The 22045-nt window shown below is 42.1% G+C and overlaps 1 protein-coding gene across 1 annotated transcript in view; it reads left to right on the forward strand.

The window, feature by feature from the left end:
- The window catches only part of alg13 (ALG13 UDP-N-acetylglucosaminyltransferase subunit), a 50996-nt gene extending 32742 nt beyond the window's left edge, over positions 1-18254 (forward strand). Inside the window, exons 18-23 of the mRNA XM_043705310.2 lie at positions 1230-1285; positions 4324-4401; positions 5462-5627; positions 15640-15738; positions 15825-15865; positions 18030-18254. Coding sequence (XP_043561245.2) covers positions 1230-1285; positions 4324-4401; positions 5462-5627; positions 15640-15738; positions 15825-15865; positions 18030-18254 — 665 coding nt within the window. The remainder of the gene's footprint in view (positions 1-1229; positions 1286-4323; positions 4402-5461; positions 5628-15639; positions 15739-15824; positions 15866-18029) is intronic.
- The last annotated feature ends 3791 nt before the right edge of the window (positions 18255-22045 follow it).

Genomic DNA, 22045 nt, shown 5'->3' on the forward strand with positions numbered 1-22045 from the left:
GCAGGCCACATTTGTTCATCCTTTATTCAGATTTTATGATGCTCATTGTGCTCCTCTAAATTTAATTTGGGAATTCCAGGATATTTACTGGCAAGATTTGTGCAGGTCAGGATAATTTGTGATTTTTGAGAGATATCGAGCTGCTGATTCTAAGATCGAAACCAAAATTTTCTTAGCAGAGAATGGAGAGAGAGGTGTTATTGATGTAAGGTTGACTCTTTGCATATGTAGATATGTAGCCCCACTGTAGCTGTGTCATCTGGGTGACTGAGATGACTAGAACAACTGTCATGTGAACAGTTCAGTTCAGATGTTGGCACTTTTCACAATATTTGAATCTTTGTATACTGTGGAATTGTTTTAATAAGTCAATAAACTATGCATTGCAGAATGTGAAGTCTTTGTTTTTCATGTGGCTGAATGCTCTAGTTCATTTAGTGATCTCACCCCTCCACTTGCCCATTCTTCCAGAAATAGTTGTATATTTTGAAGGTCTAAAATTGAAAGCCAAATGGTATTTAAAAATGTATTGAGCAATAATCACAAGTCAATTTGTCCGCTTACATCTGTTTTAACAATGTACAAATTTGTGATCTCTTTTCAAAAGTTCATTTTAAATCTTGACATTTTCCTGTGCTGTTTAATGATGGCTTCTGTTGAACTCATGCTAGGAATGTTGTAAAATGAAGCAAGATCACTTTAAATAATGTCTGTTCCTGGAGTTCTAAATTAGTTTAATCGAACTAATTGCTTGATCTGAGATCGAGATATTTTGAAATTGTTTAAAAAGCTTTCTGCAGTTGAAATTAGCATCTGCCTAATAGCTGCAATAATTTATGCATTTGCATCAGGATAAGAAATTTAAAAGGAATCTGAATTCCTACTTTCACTGGAAAGCTGAAATTTTTGCCAGCTTGGATTCTGCATTAAGAGCAAATTGTATGTTTTCCCTATTGGTTCCTGGATGCAAAATTCCTTTTGTCTCATAGTTGCAATTGCTTTAATTTAGCAAGTGCAGGATGTTCAATAATTTTCTGGATATGCTTAATGTCTAATATATTGTAAGAAGGTATTCCAAACCAAGTTTATTCATTCTAACCTGCATTTATTTGTACAGGAATTTAAAGTATTCATTATGTTGAAGGCAAAGTTGTCAAATGTTCCTTGCTTATTCTAAATATATTTAATTCTTTGCTTCCCATGTGTATCCAACTTCAACTCATTTACAGATTCAGGATATTCCGATCCAATGGTGTATAGTACAACAGAATCGACAGCTAATCTTGTAAGTGTGCTTCAATTAATGACTTTTGTAACTTTTTTACCTGAGCTTTTGAACATTAAACTAAACTTGAACATCAATTAAATTTCCAAGTTAATTACAAAATAGAACAAGGATCATTTGCTTTATGCTTGAGTTTCAGTTTTGGGGGTGATACGTTTTGAATTTTAAGTTATGGTTTTTATTATTTCACATTCAAATTTACTTTTATCTCCTTGTATATAAATGTCCTCATTAACATACTGATTGCTGTTTGTGTAATGCAATTTCCTTTTCGACTGGCCTAGAAATATTTTTCCACAAGTAGTATATTATGCCCTTGCGAACCACCAGTCAGATGAAAACTTTCCACCATGTTAAGACTTGCAAAATGGGGACTCATATTGGAAGCCATTTACCAAGTTGTGATTGAGAGGTGGGTTTTAGGAGCAAAAATAGATTCTATATAAAGGAGAATACCAAAGATCTTTTAGTGATTGTACATTATTACAGAAATGCATGTTGTGAAGGCTACTTTTAAGAAAAAATAACCATGGGGGAGGGGTTTTCTTGACAACACTCACTCACCCACTGTTTATCTAGATTCCTTGGAGCAAAAATACTATAGAGCCTTCATGAGCATTGAAATGAACAATTCCTAGCATTCTCAACCCTTTGGAATTTCTCCATATCTCTATCCTAAGTAGGCAACTACTTTATCCTTGGGCTGTTCTAGACGACTCTACCTCTGTGCTCCCAATGAGGTCCCTTCAGAAACTTGTATATTTCAGTGAGAGCACCTCTCTCTTCTGCAGAGTTTAGGCACAATTTACTCAGCCTCTCGTCGTAGGGCAACTCTCTCAACTTGAGAAGCAATCCGCTGAACCTTTGATGTAATGCCTCCAATGTAAGTATAATTCTTTAAAGCTGGAGGTGTGCTGCGTAGTACTGCTATTGTGGTCTCGAGTCCTGTATAAATTGTCCCTATTTGTGCTTTAATCCCTTTGCATTAAAGGGCAGTGTTTGCTTTCCTAATTGTTCCTACCTGTACACTAACCTTGTGTTCTTTGAACAAGTGCAATGAAGTCACTCTTTTTAAGCATCAACACTCCAGTTTTAAACAAATAAATAATGAAATTGCTGGAGAAATTAAGCTGGCCTGGCAGCACTTGTAGAGAGAGAACAGAATGTTTTAAGTCCAGTGACCCTTCAGAGATAGCAGCTAGGAAAAGGTGGCATTTACAGAGGAACCACCTATTAGTCAAATATCAGGTTATGCAGCAAGATTGCAAGGTCCTGCTGCTCTGCCAAACTCTTATTCGGCATTCTATTTAACCAAATGAAACATTGCTTGCCCGTGTCCTTCAGATAATTGAGGTTGTTCTGTATATTTGGGGGGAGGGGAGGGGAGGGGAGGAGAGGGTGAAATGAATGAGCTGATAAATAGGAACAACCTAGAGAGTGGAAAAAAGATAGGTAAAAAGATTGATAGTAAGCCAAGGAGAAGTGAAGCTAGATGGGTCACAACAGGGCAATGAGTAGTTGAAAATCGGTTGTTAGAGGCACAGAACAAATTGAGTTGTTACATTTGTCCCATCCTATCCACATTGACTCTCCATAGGAGCAATTCACTCTTCATTAGTATGGCAAGGAAGAGCAATTCACTCTTCCTTGCCATCTCCCTTTGGCATTTCACCTTTTTAGATGGTATTCAAATAAAATTGTATTGCTTCATTGAACCTACCTCTGCACTCAGGCATATGTGGAATTTTTTTTGTCACCTCAACAATGTTTCTTCCAGTAACCTGAGATCTGTGCCCTTTTTATTTTCACCAGTGGGAAGTGTTGTCTACTTATTCAGCTGCCCCATGAATTTTGAATACCTCTACCAAATCTCTCAACCCTTTGACACTTTTTCCAAAGAAAACAACTCTTCCAATCTATATAGCCAATGTTAAACATCTTTAAGTATAGGGAAGAAGTAAATCATTTCCAATTTGCCTTACATTTAATATCCAAAATATTGTTTTCCCTATTCCCATACAGTTTAAAATAGTCTTTTATCTTAATTTCAAGTCCTATTAATGTTTGAATCGCATCGCACTTATCCACACCAGATTGTCTCAAAAATAACTTTTTCCAAAAGCTTAGTTACTGCAGATGCAGTAATTCATTGGTGTTGTACTCTTTGAACTTGGTTTCAAAATACTCAAGCTGCTGCATTTCCAGTTCACCACAGTACAAACTTGGTTGTAATTTACTTTAATGTGTACACTTGTCACCCAAATTTGTGGAATTAGATCTTCACACCGTACAGAAGATGCCCTTTAGCCCATCGTCTTACTGTCAAAAACACTAATCTGCGCTAGCCCCACTTTAAATTAGATTACCTACAGTGTGGAAACAGGTCCTTCGGCCCAACAAGTCCACACCGACCCACCGAAGCAAAACCCAGCCAGACCTATTCCCTTACATTTACCCCTTCACCTAACACTACAGGCAATTTTAGTATGGCCAATCCACCTAATAGGCATATCTGTGGACTGTGGGAGGAAACCGGAGCACCCAGAGAAAGCCCGCACAGACTGGGAGAATGTGCAAACTCCACACAGTCACCCAAAGCTGGAATCGAGCTTGGGTCCCTGGTGCTGAGGGGCTGCAGTGCTAACCACTGAGCCACCGTGCCATCCCTTGCCAGCACTAGGCCCACAACCTTAAATATTATGACATTTCCAGTGCTCATTCAAATATCCTGATGTTACCTTTGTCTCAATTACCCTCCTACGCAGTAATTCCACCACCCTACCTCAAAATTCATCCAAATTTATTAGGCATGGCCTCTCTGACAAAGCCATGCTAACTACCCTGATCAAACCTTGCCTGTCCAAATGGAGATCCATTTTCTTCAGATTTTTCTAAATGTTTCATTCAATTCAGTTGGCTTTTTAAAATGAGCACAATTTAGAATTAGATTGATCTGCTGTAATCAGATCCTTAATCTGGGGCAGCTATTCCAATGTATGGAGTAATGGACAAAAAACTGATCACTGTTTATCTTGTAGTCTATTCAGGAAGGATGTTCTGCTGTGGAGTCACCCCAGGAGGGCCAGGTTGCTGCACACTTCAGTTATTCGCAGCAGGTATGTCCCAGAAGAAAGTAATCGGTCTAGTCCCTTTCAATCTGCCGTTAAATAAGGATGAATGCATTGATTTTGTTAACTAAATACAATTTAAGTTGCATTTCATACTGTTATTGGATGCACAAATCTCTTGGCATTTAATCTTTTTGGGAAATATATTTGCTGTACAGGTCATAAATGGATATAATTTGACCATTGAGACATTTCCTGCCATAGCTGGAAAAATTCCAATATTTTTGCTCCTGGTCGCACAAGATTATTGTGGGGTCTGAATGACAGGAGCCCTTATTTTGGTTGTTAACCTGATCTGATGTGCACTGTTCCCTAAATGAAAGTGAAATCTATTCCATTGGTATTAAGTGCATTGTTTTTAATTATTTGCTCACTATCTGTGGATGGTAAAGTCATTACTTACTATTTGAATCTAATTGACTTGGAGAAGGTGGTGGTGAGCTGGGTTCTTGAAATGCTGCACTCAGTATGTAGGTACATTGCTTGTACTATTGTTTTAAGGAGGGAGTGACAGGATAATTGATTTTCCCATGATGTTCTACCTTTGTGTAGTAAAAGTTGTGGGTTTGGCAGAATCTGCCACAGGCATCTTGGTGAGTTGCTGCAGTAATGGTGCGCACAGCTACTATAGTGTATTGGTACTGGAGGGACTGAATGCTTTAAAGTAGTGCAAGGGGTGCCAGTTAAGCTGGTTGAGGATGGTGTTGAACCTGCACTCAACCAGGCAAATGGGAACACTTTATCACACTTCCGTTTTGTGCCTTATAGATGGAAATATTTAGGGAATCGGGAGGTGCAGTAACTTTAGCCTTTGACTTATCCCATGGCCATGGCATTTGTGACTGAATCTGTTAAGTTTCTGTGACCTCCAGAATGTTGAGGAATTTGATCCCATTGGGGATGACAGCCTTACAGTTTTCTAGCATGGAATTGGGGGTTCTCTGTGTAGTTCTTAAAAACACTCAGCTGTAAACTCTTCATATTCAGAATTAAGCAGGATGTTTGCTTTTAAGATTTACTATGTATACTTGTTCCTCATTACTTCTAGATGGTAAATTCATCAGTGGCACCCACATCCAGCTGTTCAGCCCCTGTTGCAGGTTTTTCCTCTAGCTCGACAGAAGCAAGCCAAACGTCAGTCACTTATACAACGGTGCCATCGCAGACAGTTGTATCACCTGTTCTTGTACCTGCTCATCCTGTTGGACGTCCAGGTATTTAATCCAAAATTGATGCATCTGAAGTTTTAATGCTTTAAATTTTTAGTCTGAGTTTCCTGGCTGTTTTCGTGTTCGCGAGGGTGTCAACATAAAATTTTGTTTATTTCACAAGTCATTACTAATCATAGATTTTGTGGTGTAACAAGAATTTCAATAGAAATTGATTGACAATAACAAATATCACTTGGCTGTTGAACATGAAAGCCTTTGTTTTTTGTATTCCATTCATGATGCAAAAACTGGGATCTTTTATTGCAGAATGTGTTTTTAATGGTGAGGGAATAAGGGGGCAGACAAGGAAAAATCCCTAGTATAAGCAGTCCCCAGCATTTAAACCATTCTTGTTTAAACATGCCCAGATCTTTTTCAATATGATTTCAGTTACATCGCACTTTGAGCTTTTGCAATAAGTTATGTTCCATGAACTTGTACTCCACAACCACCTGATGAAGGAGCAGTGCTCTGAAAGCTAGTGCTTCCAAATAAACCTGTTGGGACATAACCTGGTTTTGTGGGATTTTTAACATCATTCGTTTAGATCATGATATGGTGTTGGTTAGATCAGTTGGCTGGATGACTGTCTTGCAATACAGAATGATGTCAACAGCATGGCTTCGATTCCCAAAGTGGCTGGAGTCAATCGTGAAGGACTCACCTTGGTGCCTGTCCTGAGTTTACTGAGGTGTGGTGACTTTCCAGTTAAACCACCACCTGTTATCTCACTGACAGCAACCCAGCAATAGTCTAGAAGTATGGCAACTGATCTGCACCTCATCTGTTTATTTGTCTTTACTCCATGTGCCTTGATACCATTGCCTACAAAACTTATAAAACTTGCTAATGAAAGACAACCCACCATATACCTTCTTAATGACCCTATCAATTTGGGTGGCAGCTTTGTGGTCTATGTCCATAAATCCTTGAAGGTCCCTCCGTTCCTCCATACTCTCAAGAATCCTGCCTTTAACTCCTAATCTGCATTTAAACTTGACCTTCCAAAATGAATCACTTTACACTTCTCCAGGTTGAATTCCATCTGCCACTTCTCACGATTCCACCAACCTTGGTGTCACCAGCAAACTTACTAACCCACCCTTCACTTCCTCATCCAAGTCATTTATAAAAATCACAAAGAGCAGAGGTACCAGAACAGATCCCTGCAGAACGTCACTGGTCATCGAGCTCTAGGCTGAATCCTTTCCATTTACTACCACTCTGATTTCTATGGGCAAGCCAATTCTGTATCCAGGCAGTAGATTTTCCCTGTATCCAATGCCGCCTCACTTTCTGAATGACCCTACCATGGGGAACATCAAATGCTTTGCTAAAAATCCATATCTACCACATCCACAGCTCTATCATTGTGTTTTGTAACATCCTCAAAAGAATTCAATAAGGCTTGAGGCATGATCTGCCAAGCTGTGTCTCTCTCTCTCTCTCTCAAGTTATGCTTTTCCAAATAGTCCCAAATCCTGTCTCTCAGAAACCTCTCCAATAATTTGGCCACCACTGATACAAGACTGGTCTGTAATTTCCAGGGTTATTCCTAATCCTTTTCTTGAACAAGGTAATAACATTTGCCACCCTCCAATCATCTGGTGGTAATTCACTGGACAATGAGGAAACAGATCCTTGCCAAAGGCAAAGCAATCTCTCCCTTGCTTCCCATAATAACTTTGGGTATATGTCATCTGGCCCAGGGGACTTATCTCTACTCACATTTTTCAAAATTTCCAACACCTCCTCATTGGCATCAGCCTGCTTCACACTGTCCTCAAATGACAAAGTCCCTCAATAGTGAATACTGAAGCAAAGTATTCATTTAAGGACCTCCCCTACCATCTTCAACTCCTAGTGCAGGGAACTTGTACCATTTCTGATCTGGCCATCCTCTTGTTCCTCGCAAGTGTAGAATGTGTTGGTTTTTTTATTCTACCTGCCAACGCTTTTTCATGCCCCCTTCTAGCTCTCCTAAGTCCATTATTCAGATCCTTCCTGGCTACCTTGTAACCCTCTAAATCACTCTGATCCTTGCTTTCTCAACCTTAAGTAAGCTTCCTTTTGACTAGATGTTCCCCTCTCTTGTCATCCAAAGTTCCTTCACCCTACCATCCCTCCTTTGCTTCAGTGGGACAAACCTATCCTGCCCCCTCAACAGTGCTCCCTAAACAACCTCCATGTGTCTGTCATGCATTTCTCTGAGAATATCTGCTCCCAATTTATGGTCCAGTTCCTGCCTATAAGCATTGAAATTCCCCCCTCCCCAATTAAATACTTCCCATACTGTCTGCTCCTCTCCCCCTCCATTACTATTGTAAAGGTCAGGGAGTTGTGATCACTGTCACAAAAATGCTCTCCCACTGAGATTTGACACCTGACCTGGTTTGTTACCAAGCACCAAATCCAGTATGTCCTCCCCTCTAGTTGGCCTACCTACATAGTCAGGAATCCTTCCTGGGCACCTGACAAAATCTACTCAATCCGAACAATTACAACCTCCTTAGTGCAAATAAATATTAGGGAAGTTGAAGTCACCCATGACGACAACCCTTTTACCACTACAGCTTTTCAAAATCTGCGCCTCAATCTGCTTCTGTGCCCCTGTTGCTATTGGGATTCTATAGAAAACTCCAAATCAAGTGACTGCTCCTTTCTGACTTCCACCCATACTGACTCAAACTAACACTCTCTCCTCGATGACCTCGCTTTCTGCAGCTGTTATATTATACCTGATTTAGCAGTGCCACTCCCCCACCTCTTTACCTATTTCTTTTGAAGCATCTAAACCCGGAATATTCAACAACCATTTTTGCCCATGATATCCAAGTCTCTATAATGCACAGCTTTAGCATGGATTTTATAGCAGAAACTTGAGGGGGACAAAAGTTGTAGAATCGGACAGTCAGCATGGGTTTACAAATAGGAAATCATGCTCGACAAATCTAGTGGAATTCTTCAAGGATATAGCTAGAAAATGTTGATTGGGGTAGCTAATGGATGTTTTATTTGGATTTGCCAAAGGTTTTTGACAAAGTCCCATTTAGATTAATGTGTAAAACTAAAGCACTTGGGATCAGGAGTAGTTAATTGAGAAAAAAATTGGTTAGGCATGAAACAGCGAATAAATGGGCTTTTTTGAAATGTGGGTAGTGACAAATGGGTGCTACAGGGTTCAGTACTCTGATCCCAGCTTTCAGTGTCTTAATGGTTTAGATGAGAGAACTGAATGTAATATCTCAATTTGCATATGACAAAGGTGGGTAGAAGAGCAAACTGAGGAGATTTGGTCAGGCTGAGTGGCTAAATGCATGGCAAATGCAATAACTTCTAAATTTTTTTAATTCCTCATGGGATGTGGGTGTTTCTGGCTAAGCCAGCATTTATTGCCCATTCCAAGTTGCCCAGATGGCAGTTAAGTGTCAACCACAGTGCTGTGGGTCTGGAGTCATTTGTGTGCCAGATCAGGTAAGGATGTAAAGAAAGCAAACTATATTTTGGTCTTCATTGCAAGAAGATTCAAGTATAACGATGAGGCTGTCTTGGTGCAGTTATACTGGGCGTTGGTGAGGCCACACCTGGAATATGTGCAGTCTTGGTCCCCTTATCTAAGGGAGGAAGTGCAGTGGAGGTTTACCAAATTGATTCCTAAATGGCAGGACTGAAGTATGAGGAAAGACTGAGTTGGTTAAGGTTCTATTCACTGTTTAGAAGAATGAGGGCAGATATTGTAGTAACCTATGGGCAGCTTACAAGACTAGACCAGTTGGATACAAAAAGGATGTTTCTGATCGGGGAGTCCATAACCAGGAGTCATAGCCTGAGGAGAGGTAATCCTTAAGATTGAGATGAGAATTTTTTTAATCCACCGGTGGTGAACCAGTGGAATTCACTATCCAGGACCAGGATGAGGGCACAACATCCTCCTCAAGGAAGTTGTACATATGGCTCTTGTTTAGAGATATGACTAGGGTGGGATTAAGGTATTGAAATCTGGTTGATTAGCTATGGTCATATTGAGTGACAGAGCAGGCTTGGGTCACATGGTCTGCCCCCGCTCCTATCTTTGATTCTAAGTCCATTTAAATCTTTAAGCTGCGCTATAAACATACGGTAGTATTCAAATGAGAGCATCAAGTTTTTCTAGTGCTTTCTGTTCTTCTGTTCCACCCCACGAAAAAATAACACTTGTGCCAGAAATGAATCAATCATGCATTAATATGTTCATGGAGGTCCATATGTCCAAATTGGCAACCAGTCTTGGACCACAAATTTGGCAACAAGGACCACGCATTTGACTGGGACAACACAACAATAATAAGACAAGCCAAATCGAGGATAGCCAGGGAACTTCTAGAAGCATGGCACTCATCCACTGACTCCATCAATAAACACGTTGACCTAAACCCAATATACTGACCACTGGAACTGGCAATTGGAAGCAGCAGGAACAAAACCAAATAAATTCCAGTTGACACAGTACAGCAGTGCTTCACAGGAAGCTCCACAGCACTAAAGATGTCACAAGAAACTGGCCGAAATGTCTGCAAACCAGTTTGGCAAATGTAGCCACAACAACTGGATGGTCCATCTGGTCGTCCTCCAGAGATCTCTAGTGTCACTGTTACCAGTCTTCAGCCAATTCGATTCACTCCACATGATATCAAGAAACGGGCACCAGATACTGCAAAGGCATTGAGGATTTGTGCTCCAGAACTACTTGTACCCTTAACCAAGCTGTTCCAGTGCAACTACAACACCGGCATCACCAAACTGTGTAAAATTGTCCGGCTACGACCTGTGCCTGCACAGCAAGATAAATTGAAGCTGGTTCAATTACTGCCCCATCAGACTAATCTTGATGATCAATAATATTGTCAGTGTCATCAACAGTGCTATCAAGAGCATCTACTCATTGATGCCCAGTTTGTGATCTGCTGTGATCACTCAGCTGTGATCTCACTGCAACCTCGTTTCAAATTCTGTCCTCGTCTCACCAACCCATGTAACTTTTTCCTCTTTCTTTCAGGAAGGGAAAAGAATATCCTTGGAGACTTCTTGGGACCAATATGCCATTCTTGAAGACAAGTCAATCATGTAGAATGTTGGTGTATTGCTCTGTTCTGGCATATGTGGTTATGTTGCTAATATAGGTCTCTGAAGTCTTGCAGACATTGCAGGAAATACAACCTTGATGTTTTCTCAATTCTTCGCTTAAAAGAACAAATGGTATTTACTAAATGGAGTGTATTTTTTTCAGAAATGTGATCAGCTGGGCAGTTTGTACATGGCAAACTTTCCTTCAATTTGGCTTGACTTTATCAGGGCTTCTACAAGTGAACCAGCTAGAAGAAAAGCCTCTTCAAAGTCTGGCATCATTCAAAACAGTACTTGAGGCACAGTGGTTAGCACTGCTGCCTCACAGCGCCAGAGACCTGGGTTCAATTCCTGCCTCAGGCGACTGACTGTGGGAGTTTGCACATTCTCCCCGTGTCTGCGTGGGTTTCCTCCGGGTGCTCCGGTTTCCTCCCAGAGTCCAAAGATGTGCAGGTCAGGTGAATTGGCCATGCTAAATTGCCCGCAGTGTTAGGTAAGGGGTAAAATGTAGGGGTATGGGTGGGTTGCGCTTGGGCGGGTCGGTGTGGACTTGTTGGGCCAACGGGCCTGTTTCCACACTGTAATGTAATCTAATCTACAGCAAAACAAGAGGTTATCACCAGTCATGTGATTTTAGAAAGCTCTGCTTTAAAAATTCCAGTGTTCTGTGAACTTTCAGGACTTTTTTAAGGAAAAGGTATAAACATTCCAGGTATGTTCATAAAACTTAATTTAATTTTCCTCAGTCATTCAAAAGTAAATACTTTCAAGCAATATTAAAATATCATATGACACTTCGAAAATTTGAATTAGGTATTGTCAGTCACTTTTGTCTCGTAACAACAAGTATATGCATCAATTTTATAGGCTGGCATTTGGTCTTTCATCAGTCCTCATAACATTTCAAAGGATAATAAACCAACTATTAAACACATTTGAGGGGCTAGTTACTTGGGGACATGGTTATTTTAGCTTCAAATAAGTACATCCCTGATGACGAGCTGAAAGTGTTCCAAAACTTGGTGTGAAGACTGCAGAATCTGAAATGTTTTAAAATCCTGCTAAGTATTTGCATCATTGGCTAGCCAAAGATGAGTTGTCTTTTTCCAGAATAATGTTCAGCATTAAGATATGTGCCACATCTTTGGATCCAGTGAAATATCATAGAATATGCACAGCCAAGTAGCCAACCTCGCTGCATCTATCGCAAGGAGGGGTGTTCTGTTGCTTTGAATAGAAGGGTGAGACAAAGTATTCAAGTTTTTTATGAAAACAAATTAAGATGGCACAATGATTACACAATAGATCTGTCCAAAAAGGTCAAGCTAACATGTGATGCCACTCCATATGGTGTAGATGATGTGATCTCTTGTATGTTGGATAAGAAGAGACTTGTTTATATCTTAAGGTCCTGAAGGAATGTAAGACGATGAGTAAAATTATGCTCAGCATAAAGCATTGTTTTTAGGTTTTGGTCTAAAAATGATTTTACATAATAGGGGTTCTCTGATTTTATGAATGTCAAACTTATGAATGCTCGTACTTATGCACACAATCTCATACAGGGTATAATTCTAAAGATCTGATATAGGAATGTTTCCTGTACTTAATGACTATTGTGCTGCATTGTGTTTTGACTTGTGGATGGACCCTAACATAACTAATTCATAACCCAGGGACTCGTACAGTCATAATGAAAGCTGATAATCAACCATTGGTTGTTTTGAAACCAAATGCTCCAATACCCACTTTAGCAGCAGCTTGAATGCAGAGGTGGACTTTGACTTTTGTCTAAGTTCGTAGATGATGGAGTGATCATTGTAATGTTAATGCACTGCACTGTCTAGAATTACCATCTATATCTGACACAGAACCCAGCAGGGAGGATGCGCTTTCTTTCCACGTGTCGATGAGTTGTCAGTCTGATTACGTTAAGTAGAGCAAGTCATACAGGATGCTATGTTTTCAAGGATGTGCAATTGTATCTCACAGGTAACCAACACCGATATTAGATTTGGAAATTGAGCCATTTTTCTACCCCTAAGAACAGGTTGGCAGTTAGCAAATTTATGCAGCAAACCAGCTGTTATGGATTCTGGAAATGTACAGATCAGTTGTGAGATCTTCATAATTAGTACTTGGGGTTTGGTTTGACAGTGTAGTGAGAAGCCATCTTTGGCCAGGTTGAGATAAGTACGTAAATAAGTGTATCTTGAGCTGTAGTAAAAATGAAACCCTGCCATCAGTACCTTTGCACCCATGTAAATGCTCAGTTCAAATGTAAGTTGATAATTGTGGAATATGAAAGGTGGTATCCTTCGATCAGAGCAGCAGAGTTCACAAACTGTTAAAAGTTCTTATTAAATGTTCACTGCTAACTGGAAGAAATGTCAGGTGTCTTTGAATCATAAGCTGGCAATTTGTTTTATTATCTATCTCTCATTGTACTACAACTACTGGTAAAATGCCAGTTGAATTTATTTCTTTGACCGAAATGAGAATTGAATTATTGAAGCCACATATAGAAGTCAAAGTAACTAATCACAGGATAGAGTGGGAGAAAAGTCTCTAGCTGAATGAGAAGGTTAAAACTCTGGTGACCATTAGGAAGAGTGGCAGAAATGCAAACACATCCCTCAAATGTTTAGTCAAGATGTTTGGTAGTGGTAAAGTTTAAGGTTGTATAATATTTTACCTTCCGGGGTTCATAAAGGAAATTGGAAAGCATTAAATAAGTCTGCATTGGACTGTTGGGATAGGAGTAGAATGTTGATAGTTGCAATGGTGCTTGAAACCAGTTTGCTCAGATCCGAATTGAACAAACCTGTCTAATGAAAAGGCAAATTCAGTGGATGGTCATAGACAGATTTTGTCGTTGTTAGAAAACCTAATCCTCGGGCCCAGATGGATCAAGGACTTTACCCAAGTACTGAATGTTTGAGTTAAGGAAGAAGGTATCCTCTTAGGAATTGGAAGCCAGTGATTCTGATTGATTGATTTGTAAAGAAATGTAAAATGATTATGGTATAAAAGATGTATGGAATTATGTTTTCTTAAGGTATTCACGGAATATAATAGCATCTTAAAGCAATTTGTGAATATATGTATATTACAGAATTATTCTGTTTTTGATGCACGTATGCTGAATAATGCTTTTGTTTGTCCTGGAAAGATTGCATTTGTATAACAGTTATTAAAACCAATGTTATTAAATACATATCCCTATTCTGTCATTGGAGCTTAGACAATTTGATCAGAAGTGAAAAACTACACAAGTCTCTTATCCTCCACTTTACACTCTCTAGGAAAACTGGGAGAGTAGTAATTTGGTGTAGTTTTAGATGACCGACGTAACAGATCAGCTACAGAGATTGCTGCAAGATAGATGAACATGATAAACAATTTCTTGTAGCTACAAACTGCAGCAGTGCATATCTCTTTAGATTGGTTTCAGGGAGTAAATATGCTCCATGTGCAGTTTTCCAAAGCTAAAGTAACTTGCATATGAAAAGATTTTGTTAAATGCAACTGGACAATCTTTCTTTGCTTGCAATGCCTCTTTTTGTGATGGGGAAACAAATCTAGCACTTTAGTACCTCCTGCACTATTTTTAAACTCCAGTAGATGGTACTCTTTTCATTTTTCAGAAAGATGGCAGAAGCCACAGTTGCATGCGTTCTGAATTTGAATGAGTTCAGTCTTTTTGTTAAATTTTTAATACCCAAGATGGTGGTTGAAGGCTGTACAAAATGGCAAACTATTAGAATTGACTGTAGCAAGAACCACCGAATCATTTGCCTCCGTATAGTGAGGTGGTGCTTATTTTGCTATTTAATTGAACACTTTCTCCTTTAGCTTTTGTAAACCAGCTAGGTACGTGCTGTTAGAGTCTATAACCTAGTGACCGGTCAAGGGAAGGAAAAGCACCAGCCTTTCCTGTCCAGCATTACCTTTTATACCTCGCTCTCACATCTTTTAATGGTGCTGAGGGGCTAATTCAGTTTTGCATAAAGTATCTGTGAATCAACTGTGTTCTTGCCTCCGTATGATTGAGACATGATCAGTGCAAAATGCATATTTTTGAAAAAGTAGACAAGTAGGATTGTTCCAGGGATGTTTCCTGGTGATTGTGCCTTTTTTTTAAAAAAAAAAAACCCGTTATTAGTTCAGGATGGATTTTTTTTTTAAATGTTACTTTTCTATCCACTTTTTTCAATACCTCAAACTCAGGCACTCAAACATCTGAGCAAATAGAGGCATTTGAAATGGAGATGTGAACATGTACTCTAAAGTTTTGCAGACAGAGATGAATGAAGAGATGCAGGAAATTGCAGGAGCAAAAAGAAAATGCCTGTTTTGGCCATTTGATCAAGCTGAAAAGCTATGTCTTTAAGCAAATACAGTGAATGCTGGTATAAAGGTCAATTACCACCGTTTTTAGTTCAATCTGGGTTCCAGTACAACCTCTGCTCATCTGAAATTTATTTCCCCCCCTCTTCCCCCCCCCCCCCCCCCCCCCCCACCCCAGCAATCACACTTAATCTCAGTGCTGATCAATTTAGCATCATCAACGGAGTACTCTGAAGGAATTCTGTAGTATGGATAGCTACATTTTTATCCTTGAACACTTCTGGACACTTGCTCAGTTTTGTTTTCCTGCAAGTTGCATTAAGGAAAATAATGGTTACTATATTTTCTATTTGTCCACTCCTTTCTTCCTGTATCCGCTGTCCTGCTTCCAATATTTACTTATGCTATGCATTGTTATTTTCCTTTTCTGTCGAGTAAATGTCTTGACCTGTTTTCAGATCCGTTACCATCAGAGGTGTTAGTTTTCATTTATTATTTGGAAGATATGCTTGCTGTGAACATTTGGGAGGAGTGCTTTTAAAGTATGTGTTATTTCCACTAGGCCCTCCCCCTCCTGTCAGTGAAATGGGTGAAACAGTCAGTTCTCCCACGCCGCCGCCACCGTATTCCTGTGATCCCAATGGCAATGATCTTCCTCGAGGTGAGACCCTTTTTACTCTGAACAAAACCACAAATTCAGAAGTGTCCAGGTTTTAAGGTAATAATAAAACTCTTTGTCTCTTTTAGATAGAAAGGTGGTCCAGTATTACTTCAACCTTGGTTTGCAGGTGAGTTTAATAGGAATATAGAATTAGTATAGTTCTGTATGTCTGTCCTTCAAATAAGTCATCCAAAAGAGATTCTGCTGAACTTTGGGGCATCTTTTTAAGCACTTTGCTTCAATAACTTATTTTTAAATTATGGCCCATGACTTTTACACAGCTTTATCTTCAAGAGGTTTGCAGAGAACCTCATTAATGTGGTTGAAGCAGCATCTTAGCAGGACTTGTACACTTAATGGTAAGGTCCTAGAGAGTATTGCTGAACAAAGACCTTGGAGTGCAAGTTCATAGCTCCTTGCAAGTGGAGTTGCAGGTAGATAGGGTACTGAAGAAAGTGTTTGGTATGCTTTCCTTTATTGGTCAGAGTACTGAGTACAGGAGTTGGGAAGTCATATTGTAGCTGTACAAGACATTAGTTAGGTCACTGTTGGAATATTGTGTGCAATTCTTGTCTCCTTCCTATGGGAAAGATGCTGTGAAACTTGAAAGGGTTCAGAAAATATTTACAAGGATGTTGCTAGGGTTTGAGGATTTGAGCTATTGGGAGAGGTTGAATAGGCTATGGCTGTTTTCCCTGGAGCATCGGCGTTTGAGAGATGACCTTTATAGAGGTTTACATAATTGAGGGGCAGGGATAGGGTAAATAGGCAAAGTCTTTTCCCTGGGGTCAGGGAATCCAGAACTAGAGGGCATAGGTTTGGGGTGAGAGGGGAAAGATATAAAAGAGACCTACGGGGCAACTTTCTCACTGAGGGTGTATGTGTATAGAATGAGCTGCCAGAGGGAGTAGTGGAGGCTGGTGCAATTGCAACATTGTAAGAGGCATTTGGATGGATATATGAATAGGAAGGGTTTGGCAGGATATGGGCTGGGTGCTGGCTGGTGGGACAAGTTTGGGTTGGAATATCTGGTCGGCATGGATGGGTTGGACTGATGGGTTGGACCGAAGGGTCTGTTTCCATGCTGTACATCTGACTCTATGATATAAATGATTTGGGTGTAAACATAGAAGGTATAGTTAATACGTTTGCAGATGACACCAAAATAGGAGATGTAGTGGACAGCAAAGAACGTTACCTCAGTACAATGGGATCTTGATCAGATGGGCTGAGGAATGGCAGATGGAGTTTAATTTAGATAAATGTGAGGTGTACTTGTACACTTTATGGTAAGGTCTTGGAGTGTTGCGGAGAAAAGAGACCTTGGAGTGCAAGTTCATAATTCCTTGAAAGTAGAGTCACAGAACAATAGGATAGTGAAGGTGGTGTTTGGTATGCTTTCCTTTATTGGTCAGAGTATTGAGTATAGGAGTTGAGTGTTGCAGCTGTTAGGCCACTTTTGGAATATTGTGTGCAGTTCTGGTCGGAAGGAAGTTGTGAAACTTGAAAGGATCAGAAAAGATTTACAAGGATGTTGCCAGGTTTGGAGGATTTGAGCTATTGGGAGAAGCTGAATAGGCTGGGGCTGTTTTCTCTGGAGTGTTGGAGGCTGAGGGGTGACCTTATAGAGGTTTACAAAATTGAGGGGCAGGGATAGGGTAAATAGGCCAAGTATTTTCACTGGGGTTGGGGAGTCCAGAGCTAGAGGGCATAGGTATAAGGTGAGGGAAAAATTTAAAAAGGGACCTAAGGGGTAACAACAACTGGCAGCTTAATCCATACACACACAACCCACTGTGTGAAAATGTAGTGGAGGCTGGTTCAATTAAAACATTTTAAAAGGCATCTGGATGGGTATATGAATAGGAAAGTTTTAGAGGGATATGGGCCTCTAAACCCATAGTGCTGGCAAATAGGATTACATTTAGTCAGGATATCTGGTCAGGTTGGATGAGTTGGACCAAAGGATCTGTTTCTGTGCTGTGTATCTGTTAGCTCTGACTTGTATTTTACAGCTGAGACCACTAGAATAATTTGAATAGGAGATTATTAATTTACGATGTGTTGTCTTTTTAGGAGACTAGCAAAAACACTCTTGAAACGTAATTGTAAAAGTATGCAGGATCCTTCCTAAATTTTTGAATTTGTTTCTACAACTGTTTTTGTATTCCTAAATGTTGGCTTAAAAGTTAACTTGCAACATTTGTAAAATGTTTATCAACTTTTAACATAGCAAGTTGGAAATCATTCTCTTCTGGTCAGTTTTGAGTGCATTTTTCTCTTGTTTCTAGTGTTGCCACCAAAACTATTGGCACTCAGTCTATATGCCACAGCAACAGCCAGTGGACATTTACCCAGTGTTCCCTGCCACTTCCCAGTTTATTGAACAGTCAACCATGCCACAACTGTATGGTGATAATGGGAGAAGTGATGACCTTCAGAGTTCCTCTGACACTATGTCTAATGGCAAGTTTATTTCATTTTTTAATATGGGAATCAATTTTTTGAAGTTTTGATCCATATTGGGAAGGGCAATTGTCCGAATCTTTTGCTTCTAAAGAGAATTAAGCACTCTGGTCAGTGTTAGCTTTGTGACATGTAGAATAAAACTCATTGTATCCTACCCAAGACTGTGTAAAGTCCCTAATACTAATTGGACTAGTTTTGCACTTTTTATCCATTTTCCATCTAAGAATCTGAGATTGACCATGTAACAGAGTTATGGATAGTTCTGCACTGCAGATTAGAATTGCTGAGGGAGACAGTGAATGCGTGACCAAAAGGCAGAGAAAGAATAGGAAGGTGGTGCAGGTATCCTGTGCGGTCATCTCCCTCCAAAACAGGTATACCGTTTTGGATACTGTTGGGGGAGATGGCTCACCAGGGGAGGGCAGCAGTTGCCAGCTTCATGGCACAGTGTTTAGAAGAGCGGGGAAGAAGACTCGTAGGGCCATAATCATAGGGGATTCTATTGTAAGGGGATTAGATAGGCAGTTCTGTGGCTGAAAACAGGACTCCCGGATGGTCTGTTGCCTCCCAGGTGCTCGGGTCAGGGATGTCACCGATCGGCTGCAGAGAATTCTGAAAGCGGAGGGTGAACAGCCAGTTGTCGTGCATATAAGCACCAATGGTATGATGTAAGTTTTTAACAAAAAAACAAGATGAGGTCCTGAAAGCAGAATTCAGGGAGCTAGGAGGAGAATCTCAAAGGTAGTGATCTCAGGATTGCTATTAGTGCCACCTGCTCGCAGGGTAAAAATGAAAAAATAGGCAGGATGAACACGTGGCTTGAGGGATCATGTTGGAGGGAGGGGTTCAGATCTGTGGAACATTGAGACTGGTTCTGGGGAAGGTGGGACTGTTACAAATTGGATGGTCTACACCTGAACCAGACTGAAACTAATGTCCCTGGGGGAGTTTTCACTACTGCTGTTGGGGAGGTTTTAAACTAATGGGCTAGGAACCAGAAGAGAAGACTAGTAGACAATGAGGTGGAAACTAGAGACTGTAAGGATCATTAAGTTTACCAAGGGGAAGAGTAGGCAGAGAGCAGATGAATGCAAAAGAACTGGCAGTCTGAAGTGCATATACTTTAATGCAAGGAGTATAGTTGGTAAGGCAGATGAGCTTAGGGCTTGGATTGGCACCTGGGAGTATGAAGTTATTGTGGTCGCAGAGACTTGGTTGAAGGAAGGGCATGATTGGCAACTAAATGTTCCAGGATATAGATGCTTCAGACTGGACAGTTGGAAAGGAGTTGAATTGCTGGTCAGTTATGATATCATGAGGAGAAAGTGAGGTCTGCAGATGCTGGAGATCAGAGATGGAAATGTGTTGCTGGAAAAGCGCAGCAGGTCAGGCAGCATCTAGGGAACAGGAGAATCGACGTTTCGGGCATTAGCCCTTCAGGAATGAGGAAAGTTGGTCCAGCAGGCTAAGATAAAAGATAGGGAGGAGGGTCTTGGGGGAGGGGCGTCGGCAATGTGATAGGTGGAAAGAGGTCAAGGTGAGGGTGATAGGTCAGACTGGGGTGGGGGCGGAGAGGTCGGGAAGAAGATTGCAGGTTAGGAAGGCGGTGCTGAATTTGATGGATTTGACTGAGACAGGCTGGGGGTAGGGGAAATGAGGAAACTGGTGAAATCCGAGTTCATCCCTTGTGGTTGGAGGGTTCCTAGCCGGAAGATGAGGCGTTCTTCCTCCAACCGTCGTTTCGCTGTGGTCTGACGATGGAGGAGTCCAAAGACCTGCATATCCTTGGTGGAGTGGGAGGGGGAATTGAAATGTTGAGCTACAGGGTGGTTGGGTTGGTTGGTCCGGGTGTCCCAGAGGTGTTCCCTGAAATGCTCCGCAAGTAGGTGGCCCGTCTCCCCAATATAGAGGAGGCCACATCGGGTGCAAAGGATGCAATAGATGATGTGTGGAGGTACAGGTGAATCTGTGGCGGATATGGAAGTTTCCTTTGGGGCCTTGGAGGGAGGTGAGGGGGGAGGTGTGGGCGCAAGTCTTGCACCTCCTGCGGTTGCAGGGGAAGGTGCCGGGAGTGGAGGTTGGGTTGGTGGGGGGTGTGGATCTGACGAGGGAGTCACGGAGGGAGTGGTCTTTACGGAATGCTGATAGGGGAGGGGAGGGAAATATATCCTTGGTGGTGGGGTCCGTTTGGAGGTGGCGGAAATGGCGGCGGATGATGCGCTGTACATGGAGGTTAGTGGGGTGGTAGGTGAGGACCAGTGGGGTTCTGTCCTGGTGGCGGTTGGAGGGGCGGGGTTCAAGGGCGGAGGATCGGGAAGTGGAAGAGATGCGGTGGAGGGCATCGTCGACCACGTCGGGGGGGGGAAATTGCGGTCCTTGAAGAAGGAGGCCATCTGGGATGTGCGTTTTTGGAACTGGTCCTCCTGGGAGCAGATGCGGCGGAGTCGAAGGAATTGGGAGAATGGGATGGCGTTTTTACAGGGGGCAGGATGGGAGGAGGTGTAGTCCAGGTAGCTGTGGGAGTCTGTTGGTTTGTAGTAGATGTCCGTGTTGATTCGGTTATAGTAGATGTCTGTGTTGATTCGGTCTCCGCCTGCTCCTGCCCCACCGAAACCGCCACCTGAACTCCCCCACCCCTCTCACCCACTCCAACCTCTCACCCTCGGAACGTGCAGCCCTCCACTCACTCCGTTGCAACCCCAACCTCACTATCAAACCAGCAGACAAGGGAGGCGCGGTCGTAGTTTGGCGCACTGACCTCTACACCGCTGAGGCCAAACGCCAGCTCGCAGATACCTCCTCCTACTGCCCCCTTGACCATGACCCCACCCCCCACCACCAAACCATCATCTCCCAGACCGTCCATAACCTCATCACCTCGGGGGATCTCCCATCCACCGCCTCCAACCTCATAGTCCCACAACCCCGCACCTCCCGCTTCTACCTCCTGCCCAAAATCCACAAACCTGACTGCCCCGGCCGACCCATTGTCTCCGCCTGCTCCTGCCCCACCGAACTCCTCTCCGCATACCTTGACACCGTCCTGTCCCCCTTAGTCCAAGAACTTCCCACCTACGTTCGGGACACCACCCATGCCCTCCACCTGCTCCATGATTTTCGCTTCCCCGGTCCCCAACGCCTTATTTTCACCATGGACATCCAGTCCCTGTACACCTCCATCCCCCATCACGAAGGACTCCGCTTCTTTCTTTCCCGCCGTACCGACCAGTACCCTTCCACAGACACCCTCCTTCGACTGACTGAACTGGTCCTCACCCTGAACAACTTCTCTTTCCAATCCTCCCACTTCCTCCAAACGAAACGAGTAGCCATGGGCACCCGCATGGGCCCCAGCTATGCCTGCCTCTTCGTAGGATATGTGGAACAATCCATCTTCTGCAACTACACTGGCCCCACCCCCCACCTTTTCCTCCGCTACATCGATGACTGTATCGGCGCCGCCTCGTGCTCCCACGAGGAGGTTGAACAGTTCATCTACTTCACCAACACCTTCCACCCCGACCTCAAATTCACCTGGACAGTCTGATTCCTCCCTCCCCTTCCTCGACCTTTCTATTTCTATCTCAGGCGACTGAATCAACATGGACATCTACTACAAACCAATTGACTCCCACAGCTACCTGGACTACACCTCCCATCCTGCCCCCTGTAAAAACGCCATCCCATTCTCCCAATTCCTTCGACTCCGCCGCATCTGCTCCCAGGAGGACCAGTTCCAAAAACGCACATCCCAGATGGCCTCCTTCTTCAAGGACCGCAATTTCCCCCCCGACGTGGTCGACGATGCCCTCCACCGCATCTCTTCCACTTCCCGATC

Source organism: Chiloscyllium plagiosum, unplaced genomic scaffold (assembly GCF_037043375.1).
Source record: "Chiloscyllium plagiosum isolate Xiang-an unplaced genomic scaffold, Cpla_swu_hap1 HiC_scaffold_11, whole genome shotgun sequence".
Classification (NCBI taxonomy): domain Eukaryota; kingdom Metazoa; phylum Chordata; class Chondrichthyes; order Orectolobiformes; family Hemiscylliidae; genus Chiloscyllium; species Chiloscyllium plagiosum.